We start from the raw sequence: 17,081 nt of genomic DNA, 5'->3' as shown, positions 1-17,081 counted from the left end.
CCTGAAAGAGGTTTTAGCCAGCGCCAAAAGGGGGTCGTAGAGAGGCGAAAACAATCTTGCTTTGTAAAGTAACTAAAGCCATGTAGAAAGTGTCATGAAAAGAAAAGACTCAAGTAAGTACCTGAAATTTGTAAATAAAAACAGTACTTTGGGAAATTAACTTGGTTACCACTGCAGCTACAGGCCTTAATGTTTGGGGCTGATAAAGTTACAACAGCAACAGCTTCTAAAAATAAACACTGCTGCTAAAAATGCTAAGCAGATGTAAAGCCATTGCCAACATCCATTGTGTCTGAGGTCTGAACGTGCCCTAAATACCACTACAATGAAACAGCAGTACAATGAAACAGGGTTGGAATTAAAATTGATTCTCCGATTTAAATCAATCTTCATTTAAATGATCCGATATCGATACATGAAATTCTGAGATTGATCTTTAAGAGGCTCTGTTTTGAAGCTATAGTGAAGAAATCGGTATCTTATGAAACTAGACGATCTAAGGAATCCATGTCACGCTAAATTACACTCCAAAGTTAGGCAAAATTTTGCAGAGGGGAAAACAACATGGCCTTTTTCACAGATCAGATTTGTGGCTTTAGGTATACTGTCTCTGCATCACACCGAAGAAAGTGCTTTTTTCTGTCTCCGTAACTGCTTTGGGGTCAATTCTTAACGGCAACATTAATATTTTTTAATAATGCAGCAGGTTAGAAGGTTCTTTGTACAATTTACAGCATTAATTCTCTTTCATATTCAAGATAAATTTGTATGGTAATATAAGTATCCCAAATCGAATCGATGTTGGAATGAATCCAGTTGAAACAGGACCTTGTGATTCTGAATGGAGTCGATTCAGGAAGTCATTGGTGATAACCAGCCCTACACTGAAACAGCATTACTAGAAACAGCTCTTCAATGAATCAGGGCAGTAGGTGCCAGGCTGGATTTCTAAAATTAGATTGTGACAAATCCTTGAGTTAAGCTGTAGAAGTATGTGGGCATGGTTTCACTCTTTTTAGCAGAACAAGTCAAACTGATCATATTAGGACGGATGAATAAATCCCTGGCCAACAATTTAACCCCCTCAGGTCAGGTCAAAAATAAGTTGTTAAAAGTATAAACACAGTAATAATGTAAAAAAAAATAACAATTATTAAGCCTGAACGATGTGTCAGAATTGAATTATTTCTTACTGGAAGCAAATGTGAAACAGTGAAAACTATTTTATAAATTCAATGACATTCAAATTACAAATTAGTAACAAAGATGAGATACCATAAACACAAGTTCGGTGTTGTAAAAACAACACTTGCTCCTTGAAATTGCGTTTATATACAACTAGTCTCGCATTGCCAGACCTTCCTCCACAGCGCTGCGGAGGAAGGTCTGACTAGTCCACACAGCATTCCAGGATGGGAGAAAAACGTTTATTGGCATTTCTTTAAACCAAACACAATCATCTTGGGTGGCGCTAGACGCCGTACGGAGCCCTGGTGCTGCTGCAAAATAGCCTCGGGAAGCAACTGGTTTTGGTGGAACATATGTACATTTAAAAGTAGTTTTAGTCGTGCAACAGAAAACTCAGATTGGACAGATAGTCTAGCTAGCTGTCTGGATTTACCCTGCAGAGATCTGAGGAGCAGTTAACCATAGTCCTCAGAAATCCACCAGAGGTTAGAATGCCAACACAAAGAAAGGGGAAGGAAACGGACATCTGGCAGAATTTCTGGCAGCACCGAAGCAATCCCGGAAGTGGAATGTTGTGGATATAGACTAATATACTAACTAATATCCCATTCATTGTATGTGAGCAGCCGGGCAATGCATTCTGGTAGCATTGCGACGACTTTCGAGAAGCAGGGCGTTGAGTTGCCCGCTCCTCATTTGCATAAAGTTAAATCCAGGCTACGTTATGCAAATCAGGGACGTCCAGCTCGACTCGCCGCCTCTCGAAAACTCACGAAAATCTTTTCTTGTCGATCTAAAGTGAAGACAGATTTAGCATCTGCAGCTTATTTCTCGCATATAATGTTTTCAGAAACACATTTCGGTGAACTATCTTCATAAAATAAGAGAGAGTTTCCAAACAAGCCGCCATGTTGGTCTGTTTTGAAATTCGGGAGCAGACAGCCCCACGTGAAGCATTCGTCCAATGAGATGCAGCCATCGCGGTTTTCGGAGGGTGGAGCCTGTTTTCTTTGCTTGTCAGTGGTCAGTGAAGAGAAACTGATAACTGCTAGTGGCGACAACATATTTAATTTGTTTTCTGATATAAAATATCCCGTCTTCTAATAAAATATCTGCTTGTAGTGACTACAACATTATTAAACTTGTTTTATGGTTGTGCTTAGGCACTGACAACACTTGTTTAATACAGAAAAAGTCTGCAGAGACGCTTGAAACATGTTCTATAAGATTTAACCGAAACCACGATTTTTCCAAAAGGTTGGTGATTTTCTTTTACTATTTGATAGAGCCAGGCTGGCTGTGTCCCCCTGTCTCCAGTCTCTATTTCTAAGATAAGCTAACTGGCTGCTGGCTGTAGCTATATTCAAAAGACGCATATCAGAGTGGTATCAATCCTTTCTACAAGCTACAATGTAAGTTAGTAGGGCAATTGTGCAGCTTCTATTTACATTCACAAAAGTGCTTGTAAATAAACAGTAATTATTGCATCGTAAAATTGGGTCGTCTTTCCACTTTTCCAACCATCACAACTCTAGTTTTGATTGAAATAAACACATAGTTTACCGATTTACATGTGAAAATATGTTGGCTCTATACACGCTAAAAGTATTGTTTTTTTAAATGGAGTCTGGTGGGTTTAGCTTTAGCAACCTCCGAGCTGTTTTTGGTTAAACAGAAAAGTCTTAAAGAGGTTTTAATAAGGCCTACATATGAATGGATCCTTTGTTCAGACACTTAGAATAATAATCTGAGCCTTTCAGTGGCAAAAAAAAAAGCACTTTTAGTGGACCAAATTGACATGCACATTTGACCCCCGATAAGACCCAATTAGGCGGCAAAATGTTGGCGTCAGTGTCGGTGTTGCCAAAGGTCTTCGTTTGCAGCCGTTGAGACTGCAACACAACCGCGCAGATTCCAAACCAAAAGAAGTGTTCGTAAAATGTAGTCTGAAGATCAAACAAAGTCATAAAGCACTTGAGTTAATATTTAATCTGAGACTTTGAAGCGTTCAACACTTGCTAATCATACTAATCATCCCAAGCTCCTCGGTATGTCTGATGCTCTCTGAAATGATTACAAGATGTTGTCAAACGTATGCACGGAGGGGATGGCAGACGTCCAGGGGGTGTTGTCCAGACCGCTCAGCCGCTGATTTGTGACAGGTGCCCGTGGCGCTGCACGACCTCCTCTGGGTGTGTGACTCATCCTGGCATATCTCTCAATGTTGCTGCACGCCGTGCCCCACCCGGAAACCCCTCCACCATTTGTTGCCAAGCTTGACTTTCTCTTAATGTTCCCAAGAGGGAGGCCAGTCGATTCTCATACGTATGCTTGTGTGTGTTTATGTGGATGCATGTTTCACCGTCTGGCTGTGAGTTGTCTGGTCTTGCGCCAGCTAGAGTGGATAGAGGAGATGGAGGGGGAGGAGAGGGGGGTGGGAAGGGGGTTGTGGTTTTATTTAGAGTAGTGCTCGCGGTCAGTGGGGTGGCAAAATCCTCGCCCCGGCTTACTTTCCTGCTCACTCACAAATAATGCAATACATCTTTTTGTTGAATGAGCTGGAGCACGACGCAGCATCTGTTGAATATTAATTGATGAATGCATGTGGGCGTGTACACGAGGAACATCAAAGACGGAAGACTATAAGTGATGTAAGGAGCCTGTTTGTGTGTTCCTGCAGTAAATTGGACACGGAAAGTAGATTACTCTTCTCTCTTTAGACTGCGCAGTCCTCTGCAAACCCTCGAGGTGTCTCGCGCTGCAGAACCAAAGAGAAGGGAGCCAGAACACACACCCAGTGTGAAAACTGGCATCGATTTCCCCCCTCAGTGTGGACTATAGCTGCAATGTTTTAGGAGTTGCTCCAGTTTCCAGTTTGGATGAATTTAACAAGTTTTGCTTTTAAATGAAAATTAGGTGGCAGGAAACTTTTCCATGTTTTTGGAACGCAGATACAACTGCTCACCTGAATACTCATGATTGTTACAGAGTGGAAGTGTTGGGGAGGTGTGGAAAGTTGCAGTAATACGCCAGTTGTCTGCTTCATCTCAAAAACATTCAGGAGTTATGAGTTGTTATTAGTGAATAGATTTGTTTGTAGAAGAGATTGACTTACGCCTGGATTAATTCACTTTTAACTGGTACGAATGAATGGAAGCTTTATTGCCCCTAGGGGAATTTGCTTTGTTTTTTACTTAAAGATACTTTTTGGGGCATTTTAAGCCTTTACTAATAGGACAGCTGAAGACATGAAAGGGGAGAGAGAGAGAGCGGGAATGACATGCAGCAAAGGGCTACAAGTTGGAGTCAAACCTGCTGCCGCTGCGTCGAGGAGTAAACGTCCGTATATGGGCGCGCAACCCGTTCTCACTCTAAACTCGTAAAATATGGACGTTTGGACAGTGGCTGTCAGCGTCTGAAGCGACGAAAAAAGCACCCTTTAGCGTGTTTGTATAACGTACCGGGGAGAGCAGCAGCTACACGGGGTTTAGAAATTCCGCGTAGGGAGGTTGGTTGGGGCAGCGGATGGGTCAAACACAGGACTTTCACCCAGGAGACCGGGGTTTGTGTCCTGCTTGGCACTTGGCATGTTTCCTAAAGTCGCTTTCTTCTTTAACCGTCCCGTTCCCGCGTGTCATGGACACATAAGCCCACCCACGACCTTTTCCTTAACATAACTGCGTCAAAAGGGACGCCAATAGTCTCGACCAAGCGCGTTTAGTTAAAGCGTCTTAAATGACGCTAAAGGAGACTTTTAGCATCAATAACAACGACAAAGGCACCTGACCAAGCGTCCGTATTTTACGAGATGGGAGTGAGAATCTGTTGGGGCGCGAGCTGAGCTCTACCAGGTGAGTTACCCAGGCGCCCCAGGAATTTGCTTTGTACAGTACTGAATTATCATGTGCTCACTGTATTGTAAGAGGAAGAGGAAGTATTCAAGTCCTTTACTTAAGAAATAGTACTTATACCCCACTGTAAAAATACTTTATTGACAAGGTCTGCATTGGAAATGTTACTTGCATCTGGTTGTCAGGAGAATGACAACCATAAGTGACACTGCACCTCAGTACAGAACTTTTCCAGTGACTTCACTCAGAGTTTCTGAGCGTCCATGAACAATGGCTGACTTCCATACGACAAGTAAGCGCATCATGTTACAGCTCAGTTTTTCTCTAAAACCATCTCATATAGAGCAAATATGTTTCTTCTCTTCCCTGCTGGTCCTGCTTTTAATTAGACCTCTGCTCAGAATGCACAGAGGAGGAAGATGCTTCGTAGCCGCATGATCTGTTGTGTTGAAGCGCTAAGTAAGTGTGACCAATTTTGGGTCAGCATATTTGCTCATGTAGGGCGTACAATTACAGCAGCATTTTCCCTCTGTTCTGCGTTTCTTCAGCCACAGAGAACCCTCTCATATTTGTTACTGAGCTGTGTTTGCATGGCCTGAAAAGAGGGTCATTTATTCTGATTCAGATTAGTTTGTCTTTCAAGCGTGTTTAAAACATGAAGGAACCAAATTTGTTAGCCAGATTTAGCAGCTTAAACAATAAATAGTAAATAAAGTGTTTTAGCTAAAATAAAATAATAAATAAAACCTTTAACCTGTAATAAATAGAAACCTATAATTAAAAGAATAGCGCATCAGTCACCACAGTGAAAAGTGAAGAGGACAGGGACAAGTCTGAGTTCATAAAGCTTGATTTATGGTTCCGCGTTGAATCTACGCCGTTGCTACGTGTAGATACGGACCCAATGTAACTACACGCAACCTGCTGTAAGATGATGTAGTATTAACCCTTGTGTTGTCTTCAACCATGGTCAAAATTGTCCCGGTCTGTTTTGCCAGTTTTATTAAGCATAAAGTATAAATTATCATCTAATTCTGTGTTACATCTTCTTAGCCAACTTCATTCCAACTTATCACCGCTAGTTTTGCACTTTTTTTTGGAAGTCATTAATATAAAACTAATTCATATTAAATTCTGGCTACATTTTTTTGCTAAAAGACCCAGAAATTATGAATTATTTTAGCTACTAGTTAAGATCAGAGGAACGTATCTTGATGCATAATTACAGCCCGTTTCATGTACAGAACTATCCCTGTTATTTTTGGGCAATTTGGTTGAAAGAAACCCATATTTTTTATATAGACGCTTTGAAAAGGGGTCAAATTTGACCCGAGGACAACACAAGGGTTAAGAGTAGTCTCGCGTTGCCAGACCTCCCTCCTCAGCGCTGCAGAGGAAGGTCTGGCTAGTTCACACAGCAGATGGGAGAAAAACATGGGCGGTGCTAAACGCCGGACGGAGCCAAGGTGACGCTGCAAAATAGCCTCGGGGAGGAACTTGTTTTGGTAGAACGTGTACGTTCTAAGGTTGTTTTAGTTGTGCAACAGAAAACTCACATTGTAGTTAACGTACATTTTTGTAACCCCACCCACAATATTTTCCTACACCTAACTTTCCCGCTCTTGTGCCGCATGTCAGTTAATTGATGTCCCGAACAAGAGCTTCAAAAAGTGACACCAAAAGTCCCAACCAAGCGCGTCCAATGACGCAAAAGGGCTAGACGCTGAAGGAGACTTTTTGTGTCGGTAACAAACGCCAAAGACAGAACAGAACCAGGCGCTTTAAAGCGCTGGGAGTGAGAATGTGTGGCTACATATCGCGGCGACGCAAGCCGCAACAACTGTGATTGGTCCGCTTGGCCCTGGCTTAGGGCACATCCCTCTACTCATAACCGGGTTCTCCTTCTCTGTCAACAACATGAAATCGAGGAGAGGGTTAACTTCTCCTGCTACAGCGGTGGTCAGAAAGCACAGGGGGAGACACTTTGGGCTAGATTTATCAAGCCGTTTGCGCCTGTTTCCAGGCGTTAATTGTTCGCAAAGACTGACTTAACCAATGCAGGCTATTTACAAATGGGGCGCACCTGGGTAAAATCGCAGATTGCCTGCCACATGAGCGAGAAGAGACAAGTTGCACTTTCAATATGCGTTCGTGGTAGGGTCATGGGCAAAGTGGGAGTTCCACCCAAAAAGGTGGGAGGATACCCGTAAAGTGCGCCTAATTATATATTCCGCGGTATTAACAAAGACTGCCAGAAAGAGCGCGCCTCTATTCTGCAGGGGAAATTCTCCGCCTCTTAAAAGCAGGTCAAAACCAGGAAGCGCGTTTTCCTGTGTGTAAAAATGTACCTTATTCAATGGCAGCAGACTAAAAACTAAATAAAAAAAACACCTTCATGTCTGTTCTATTTTTTTGATAAACAATTTTAAACACTCCACCACTCTTTAATGACTTAACCCCATCGGTTGGGTTGACATATAAATGATATAAACATATGCATACATACATAAAGCCAACACAACAGTATCATAACAGACCACACATACCTTCATTCTCTACATTCCACCTGTTCGGCAACGAGTGTTTGCTGCACCACCTCTTCAATAGTAGATAGCGTGTCTATTTCTGGTGGACCTGAACCGGTTCTCCTCGATTGTGCCCGGTTGTACGCTACCTTCTCTTTTGTTCTGCGTTTTTTTACCTCCTCCACTTCACTCCGTGTAGATGATAATGAGTTGATTCCGAGGGTGTGGATGTTCTGCCCTGTAATATGTTCAGGGTTGTTGTTACTTCATGCACTAATAGGTCAATTTCATCGCCACTAAATTTAAGATTGCGCTTTCTTTTTCCAGTAGGAAGATCCATGATAGATACATGCGGGCCCATTCTTTGCCCTTATAGAGGCGCGCTAATTACGCTAGAGGGCGCTGATTGCCTGATGGGTGTCAGGCTTGATAAATACTACGCAAAAAATGAGGAAGCATACCGAACTCGCATAAACAGACGCAGCGTAAACTGCGCTAGTGTTAGTAAATCTACCTCTTTGTTTCACTCTCTCCCCCTCGCTCTACCACACACACACACACACACACACACACACACACACACGCATATTGTCTGTTCCATCCACATGTAGGCCTACCTAGAGCTCCTGTTTCCACATGGATGATTTAGATTTAGCATTTGGAACAGGCCTGTGGCTGTTTAAACACCCATTCAGAAACAACAATGGCCAGTCACTGAGCAAAGATCAAAACAGATATATGTAGCGTACAATGAAATCTACTCTGAGCCTTCTAAAGATGCTCACAGACAAACGTGTGTGCCGTTAATATAGCTTCTGGCAAATCACCAGTTTGGCAGCAGTCACTAAATTGGAATCAGCAGATATTTTAGGGACCTTGAGATTGTGACCGTTGCAAATGGTGTTTTACGATGCTGTCAGAGGCTTGTTGCTGCAACCTGCGAGAAGACTGCAGGAGAATGTTAATAAAGTTGCTGCAGTCTGAGTGAGCTCCTGTAACAAAAAGCAGACGCACAGAATGAATCTCACATTATGCGTGCATGTTATCTATGAATGTTCGCAGTAAATGTAGCACTCTGTAACTTTTAATGAAGTGAGAGAGAAAGAGATTTTTCCAACAAATATTCAGGAACTGGCCTCTGTCCCAACTTAACCACACAAATACTGGCCGCTTAGTGAAAGTCAGCATTGTGTATCAACTCTCAAAGGAATAGTTCCACATGTATTGTATGTATGACTATTCACTTTCTTATTTAGAATGGGATGAGAAGATTGATATCAGCGTTAAGAATGGAGCTGGACTCAGGAGGTGGTTAGCCTAGCTTAGCATAAAGACTGGAAGCAGGGGGAAACAGCTAGCCTGCCTCTCTCAAAGTGAAAAAAATCCACCTAAAGCTCACTACTTCACGTTCTATCTCGTATGTTTAACCCCCGTACATAAACATGAATGCAAAATGTACATTATTTTCAAGTTGTGCATAAAAAATGTCAGAAATATTTAAAAGAAAAAGTTAAATTAACGTAAAGCGTGTCACTTTAACGTCTACTGAAGAGCTAAAAACTCGTGTGAGGCGGTGAGGAGACTCTAACCTTCCTCACATTAATACATGAAACTAACAGAAATGTCATACATCCCTCATGTTTTCCACCTGGTTTTCATTCGTTTGAGGTTTGACTGGAGCTCTTTTAATGACATCATCGCACGTCATCCCTCTTCTTCTGCAATGATTTAAAGCCCCCTGACTGTTGTACAGTGGTGGAGGGAAGCGCACATTAAGTTTTCTGTAGCAGATTTCCTGGAAATCTGTTTAAAATTCATCCTAGATTTGGATGGATTTTGGTCTCTGTACAAGACTTCACAGAGCTGTGCACAGTAGCTGTTCACCAGGAAATAGTTCCAGTGCGTAACAACCCCTGAAACCACAAATTGTTGTTTTTGTATTTCAGTTTTATGCTCGGATTAAACAAGCGAGCTAAGACCTGATTCGGGTTGGTTTGTGGGTGTGTAAGGGGTAGGGTCATTGACATACTGTCGCAAAATGAAAGGACAATTCCGCCGCAAAATAAACCTAGGGGTTAATAACACATGATGAAAACAGTCATGACAAGTCGAACGGCGAACGCTGTGCAACCAGTAACATAGCTCAAGCACGACGTTCGACTGGTCGTGACTGTTTTCCCAAGATGGCGCCTGCTTGTATACGTGAACGCTACTGTCCTTATAAACTATCTTTTTAATAAACTGTCTGTACACTTACAAAGTTCTCAATGCTTCGGTTTACATGTAGGGACCCTCATTATGCTACCGTGGAAGTGTGGTGATATTTTGAGCCTTGTTAGTGGTATAGAAATAGGGATTTCTTTTTACTTTCCTCGTGCCCCGACGATTAGCGTTATAAGCTAATCAGCAGTTTGCGCTATCTTGTTTCAAGCTAGAGACACATTCGATTAGCATGAAAACATATCCCAGAGAACGGTCGATCGGTAATCATGTGTTATTAACCTCTAGGTTCATTTTGTGCCGGAATTGTCCTTTAAGCCTTGTTTACCACTGCCTGCTTCTGCTGTATGTCATTATTCTGAAATTCAAATAAAAAGAGTTGCTAAAACATGTTAATTGGTGAGCTTTAGAGGTGTCTGATTGTGTGGGATCTCACTTTGGACAGAACCAGGCGAGTTGCTTTCCATTATCAAATATTTACTTCTCACTTATATTTTAACCTCAAAAGAACAAAAGCTTTGCATTCTGCAACTGCTGGAAACAACTGACAGCAATAATTATAATAATGGGCGTCGGAACCATTGGATGTGGGTGGGACAAGACCCACCCACGTTTTTGGGACCAATGATATCGGACCCCCTCACTGTTACCGTCTCTACTTTTCAGAGCGCCGTCAGTCAAAACCATTTCACTTGAGGAATGCCATAATAACTTTATCTCCATTCCGTGTTTTAGCTATGGCCTTGAATTCCACGCTGCTGCTTCCTCAAATCCATTCCACTAAGCTCATTCAGAGTGTGCTTCTCATGTCGCTTAAATTACCTCCTCGACTTCTCCACTTGCCTCCCTGAAATCTGAATCTGAAACCCCAAGAATATAAATGTATTGATTTTGCTATACTACAGACAAACAGGACTATAGCTCTTCTTTGGAAGAAAATGAAGGCACAAACAATTGGTGCTTGGATGAAGAATATGGCGCATGGAGAGACTGATATATATATTGAGAGGCAAATTGGGGGCGTATGAGAAAATCTGGAGGCCGTTTGACTGGTTTGTAAAAGACAAAAGACATAGGGGAACTGCTATTGTCATATCATTTGCTTTTTGTTTTTTAATTGTTGTAGTAGGGCAGAGTTTGAGAGAAAATGTATTTGCAATAAAAAATTAATAAAAACAGTAAGGGCATTTCACACCTATAGTTCGATTGAACTTGGTGCGATTCGGGGGTGAAGTTGCACCATTGTTGCATTTGGTTCGGTTTGCGTTCACACTGCACTTTGTCAAACGCACCAAACATTGTAAACAAAAGTCACACGGTGGAAACCGTCAGTCGCTGGTCTGATGGACAGAATATCTCTGTCACACAGACACTTCCTGCTCTCCGAGATAATGGAGCAACACCAAATTTATAACGCGTTGGGTCTTCTGGTTCTGCTTTAGTGTTTCTAATATTTTAGAAGAAGGTGAACAATGTGAGCAGCTGACAGACAGCGAGTGAAGGAGAGAGAGATGATGAGGATGATGTCACACAGACGACGAGATCATAGGTCAGGGATCTGAAAGTCATCATCCTTTCGAAAGAGCTTTCCCACCGCCCCAAACGGACCGGACTATCCGAACAAACGCTCCACGGTTTGGTTTAAACGGATCAAACTGCTCAGCCGTGAAAGCAACCTAAAAGATCTGAGCTCTTCTTCCACGTCTGCAAATCCTCTCGCCTTGATCTCACAAACAAAGCAAATAAGCACATGTGTTTCCTCATATGTCCGAGTTTGCATACTGAAGCACTGTAGAAATGAAAACAACACTAATCCTTACAACAATAGTGCTTCTATTATAACTAGCATCTGTAATGAAACAGAGCGTGGGTGTTAAATCCATATTCATTTGCTTCAGCTGTTAAATTCCTTCCACCTCTTCTCAGGCAAGCTGACAGCAAACGATGCCAAAAAAACAAATACATGAACATTTTACTGTTAAAAACACAAAGAGGATTATCACCAGGCTGCTTAATGTGATCATTTTCATAAAGTGGTTTAACAGTGCCAGGAAGAATTCATTTGAAGGTCATGCTGCTTGATTTGAAAGCTTATACCTTTAAGCTTTTGGATCTGCATGAAGACCTCTGCTGTGACGTGTCATTGTGCGGGGTTTCCCCTTCCATTATAAGACTAACTGTAGGCGCAGCACACAAGCCGTTTGGGCACCACCTAAGCCGAATGAACATAAAATCAATGTGAGCATCAAATCTAACTTTGACTCAAATCAGAAAAGCATTAAGTACACTTATGTGGAAATTGCCTTGGTGAAAGGTGCATACATAAACAAACAAACAAACAAACATATTGAACATTTACATGAAATAAACAAATACAGAAGACAAAACAAATATATACATACAAAATAACTGTTGCATAAGAAAAAAGGCTGACTCGGTTGAGTGCAAAATTTGCAAAGAATATGTAGTATATGCATATTTCTCAGATCTAATGATTGTAGTTGGTGGACTTCTTTAGCAAGTTTTGTCTTTAGGCTTTTTGAGTGTTATTTGTTGATAATCTGCTCTAGCTTTTCACAACGCTTTAGAAACAGATATGGTAATAATAATGGTACGAAATAATGGGAAATTGCATGTTTTTGTAATTGAATAACGTAACATTTTCTGGAGGAAACCCCCTGAAAATATGTGCACCTAAGTCGTCCACAAACATTTAGGGAAAACACTGTTGTGTGCCTCCTTTTGGTTTTTGTCTGCTTTTTTTTTTTTTCTTTTTGCATTGCGCTTGTTTTTTTAAATGTGTGCTCTCTGAACAAAGTGACTTTATTGCTTTGACTATAATCCATTCAAATTATTTGTGACCGTGAAGCCAGAGGAAAGTTGTCCAGTCATGCAGCGTCGTGTAAATTTGATTGGAATAAAAAGGAGAGAATCCTAGGAGCTCTCTGGGAAATATGTGAGACTTTTCTGCCGGTGCACTTAAAGTCAGTCATGCACAAGTCTTAAAGTAGAATGTATTTTCTCAAGAGAAATAAAGCAGTTTCAAGAGTGCACATCTTATCTTAACACACACACACGGATGAACTATTTATGGTTATTTATTTAAACAATTGAAATCAAAGCACACATTGCCTAAAAAGAAAATTTCTATTGAAAAAAGTCACATTTTAGTTTGAATGTAAAAAGCAAGTTTCCCAAAAAAAAAGTAGAAAATAAATTACGTAAATTCTTTGCAGACAAAATGAATGATTTTAAATACTGCCATGTCAATAGCTGTGTGTGTGTGTGTGTGTGTGTGTACCATGTTTTTAAGGGGAAAGTACATTAACGCACAGTGTGAGAAGTATTAACAGGATTAAAAATTACGTACCTAATTACGTCGGTTAGACGTTGATTACTTTTCGATTAATCGTCCAGCCCTATTCTCCATTAAGAATCCAAAAAATAAACACACAACTCTGTATTCTGTGTGTGTTAGACGGGCAGGCCATTACAGAACTTTTGACTTTGACATGGTTCTCCGCAGACAGATTGGTAGGCTCTCTGGATATTGCATTTGGGGTTTAGGGAATATCGTAAGCTAGGTAATCTTGATTGGGGATGACAGTCCCCTTACACTGTCAACATGCTATTTTTACCCAGCTCCTTGCACATTATTGCCCTCAGGCAAACCCAATCCCATTTCACCTCTAACCCTCCCCAAATTTCCTCATTATTAAATCAGGTACGTAAAGCTTAAGTGCGTAACTTTTTGATCACGGAAGGCTTGTATCATGTGGACGCGCCCACAGTGGCGTCATTACTTTTAATTCCTCATGTGGGAGACAGAAACTACGCACTATAGCTTTTAGGTCATCTTCACACTGATGTAGATACAATTCATACATGTTTCTCTTTTCAGTTAAAACAGAACTTATCTCCAAGCTGGAGAACTTTGAAAATGTCAGTCTTGTGTTATGACGAAAAACTGAGTTATTATTGTTGTGACTCTGAATTTTCAGACTCTTTACCTCCTTGCACACTCTTTGTTATGATCAGAATGACCTGTTAGCTTTCGTACGGTGGCATTACTGTATACAAATATATCCAATGTCATCAAATATTGTAAAAACAGTTGGCGCAATAAGCTACTTCACACCTTTTTGGTCTGTAGAACGTCTTTATGAGATACTGTTTTGTTGGGAGCAACTGCTATGTTGTTTGTTGGTTGTGAATGCTGGCAGCGTAGAAACATCAAGCAAACATCAAAACTTTCAGCTCAAATATTCTACATTTTCAGGGGGAAATTACGCATTTAAATGAATGGACAGAATGTTCCGAATTGGAACATTTCCACACTTTTTGATGCATTTTCAACTATTCTCCACTCACTCCCTACTTTCAGCTCAAATACTTCATTCAAACTTTACAATGTTCCACATCTTTTCACACATCCTGGATATTATTCAACTTTCAAATCCCATTCAAACATCCAACTTTCTTTTAAGCTTCGTGAAAATGACGTTAGTGTGTGTGAGGCAGAATGTTCAGAGTTAGTTTGTGACATTAAATTCTCTTAAACTTGTTCTTTTTCCCCCACAAATGTGTATTGTATTTGGATATACAATTTGTTTAAAATGGAAAACAAGTGAAATTAATAATGAATGGGATGTTGTATGTGATGTTTTATTGAGCAGAATTACATTGTGTTGTCCTACTTGAAGGTAGCTTCATCCCCCCCCCCCCGTAACCTGAGAGCAAAGTACAAACTGTCACACACACAGACACACACACACACACACACAGACACACACACACACACACACACACACAGTCACTCACACACACACAGTCACTCACACAGACACACACACACACACACACACACACACACACACACACACACACACCTCAAATAAACCCAAGCAAGTATTTCACTATAATGATGTTGTGTTTCATTATTTCTGGATGTTGACAGCTCTCCTCTTGCAGAGACCACCAATCGCAGCTTTAGCTTTAACCGTGTCAGTGGCTGTTCAGCAAAAACTTCACTCTCTGCACCCAGGTCTGAAAACTGTGACTGGAAAAGGTTTCTAACGAACGACCTGAGTCGACTCGCCGAGAGATCAGGGTCAGACCTGTCCATATAACTCAGTGACAAATGTTTTTTTGCGAGACGACAATTAACTGTCTGACACATTCGTACGTGCTCCCACTGCTGATTTTCTAGACCCGATGACAGGAAGCTTTTTTTAAAGTTGGAACAATCCTTCAAAACCTGCTTGGATTCTTATGTTTTTATATATATATATATATATATATATTTTAACCTGTCATTATTATACTGTATAGCGGGCACTACAACTGCTACAGCAGCCTCACCTGCAGACAGCTGCTGATGTAAAAATAACCATCATCTTCAAAATATTTCCAACATCTCTTCTTTCAACTTTAGATTGCCTATGTCAGCTCCGCTGTGTCCAGTTGAGGGATTTCATGTCCTTCCTCTTCAGAAATAATTAATGTGAAACGACAAATGTGAAATTTTTTACAGATTATTTCAATTCTGTCCTGTGAATGAGGCAAGAAATGTGTGCTGTGATGGAGCGAGCCTGCATGGAAAAATATAATTTTAGTCATCATTTGTCTGAGCCTTCATGCCGACCCCCTACTACTCGGTTTGCATTATCCAGCCATGTGCAGAAATTCTATATTTTTTTTTAATAGAACAGAAGGTCTGGGCTCCAGTCTGAGTCTTTCTTTTGATTTAAAGATAGAGATTGAAATGTTAAAAGAAATGTGCCTTTTAATTGTGTCACAGCTTGCAGCAACATTGTCAATAATTGCCCATGTATGTGAATAACCTCCAATAACTTCTTACCTTTGTCCACATCTATTGTGAACAGCATGGCACGAGGATAACATGCTTTGTGTAAAATGTTAGAAAATCCGCAGGTTTAGCGCAGGTCGTTGGTGTTAAAAAGCGGGGGTCTAAATGTACAGAACGATAACAATGCTAAGGCAGAGGGTGGTAGACTGTCCTGACAGCAAACGTGTGAAAACTCACAGCTTATAAAACTACCACTAATGATATCTCTCCCTATTAGTCTCAAAAGCAGAAAAGGTTACAGTGCCACTGCGAATTGAGCAGGAATTCACATCTTGTACATTTGCAGGGATGCAAGGCCAAAAAACCACACGTGTAATTAATTACTTTGAAAAATAAGGAAAATATGGGGAAATAAAATAATTTCTAACCAAATCCTTTCTGTCCTTTTTTCTTCTCTTGCTCTCTGTCCAGATAATGTTTATAGGAAATGTCTTGCCAACGGGACGTGGGCGCTGAAGGGGAACTACTCCATGTGTAAGGCCATACTTCACGAGGAGGTAAGAGGTCACAGCGTGTGGTGTTTGTGTGCATGTATCCCGATTAATGAAGCTTTACACAAAGGCCCACGAAGCATGAAACATAATCAAAAGCAAATCTCAAAGACAAAGTTAGCAGTGGAAGATGAGTGTGGCAGGTTTGCTCGAGGATTATTTATAGTAAATATGGATTCAGGGTTTGGTTGCTCAGAGCCTGCAGCCTTAAAGGGACTCCGCAGTCAAAAGAAAATACCATGCATGGACGATGAAATGCCACAGAGTATTTCTTGAAGGCTTCAAAAGAACAATGGATGTTTTGCATGAAATAGACGCTGCAGCTTTGATGCCATCTTGGCGGGGGTTTTTATGTAGGTGGGAGCCTGAAATGTGCTAATTAACCCGCGGCTATTTCTCTTTTGGAATGCACAAAAACAGAAAGGGTTTCATTTTTGTTAATTCTTCTAAAGAAACGGCAGCCGCAACAGTGATTTTTCTAAGCAGCGTTGTCCTCTGGCGATGAGAGCAAGAAAACGCAGTCGGTTGAAAGCAACACAGTACGCTGCTGCTGTTAAGGTCCTGCTGTGCTCCACATTTTTATCCTTTCACATGTTGATGCTTTGTTGTTTAGTTGTTTTTTTGGCATGCTCTTAGCCTCCACCTGGACGGTGTACTGTGATGTGCAGATGTGACGGTGATGAGCGCTCATTTTAATTGTGTGATTGAACGGAGGACAAAGCTTCCAGACAGAACACGCTGACCTTAATCGGGCTGTGACAAGTAGACATTTGAAGTATTGTATGTAAAATATAAAATTACATGACGGAAAGATGTGATAACGATTTGTTTGTTTTGCCTGAACCTGACCATCTGCTGAAACTGAACTGAATATTAAAGAGTTGAGTTTCTGAAAGCACTGTAACTCTGTCCTGGGTTCGATAAGTATGTTTTCCTT

At 41.0% G+C, this 17,081-nt stretch overlaps 1 protein-coding gene across 4 annotated transcripts in view; it reads left to right on the top strand.

Annotated features, from left to right (window-relative positions):
- LOC116061376 (corticotropin-releasing factor receptor 1-like) overlaps window positions 1–17,081 on the top strand; it is an 89,302-nt gene that overhangs the window by 22,251 nt on the left and 49,970 nt on the right. For all 4 annotated transcript variants that reach the window (XR_004896386.1, XM_035997664.1, XM_031315544.2 and 1 more), the window contains one exon: window positions 16,065–16,150. Coding sequence is in view for 3 of the 4 variants with exons in the window: in XM_035997664.1 (XP_035853557.1) it covers window positions 16,065–16,150 (86 nt within the window). In the remaining variant the exon portion in view is untranslated. The remainder of the gene's footprint in view (window positions 1–16,064; window positions 16,151–17,081) is intronic.

The sequence above is a fragment of the Sander lucioperca genome, chromosome 22 (genome assembly GCF_008315115.2).
Source record: "Sander lucioperca isolate FBNREF2018 chromosome 22, SLUC_FBN_1.2, whole genome shotgun sequence".
Taxonomy (NCBI): Eukaryota; Metazoa; Chordata; class Actinopteri; order Perciformes; family Percidae; genus Sander; species Sander lucioperca.
Note: the sequence above shows the minus strand (reverse complement) of the source record. Positions and strands in the feature narration are given on the sequence as shown.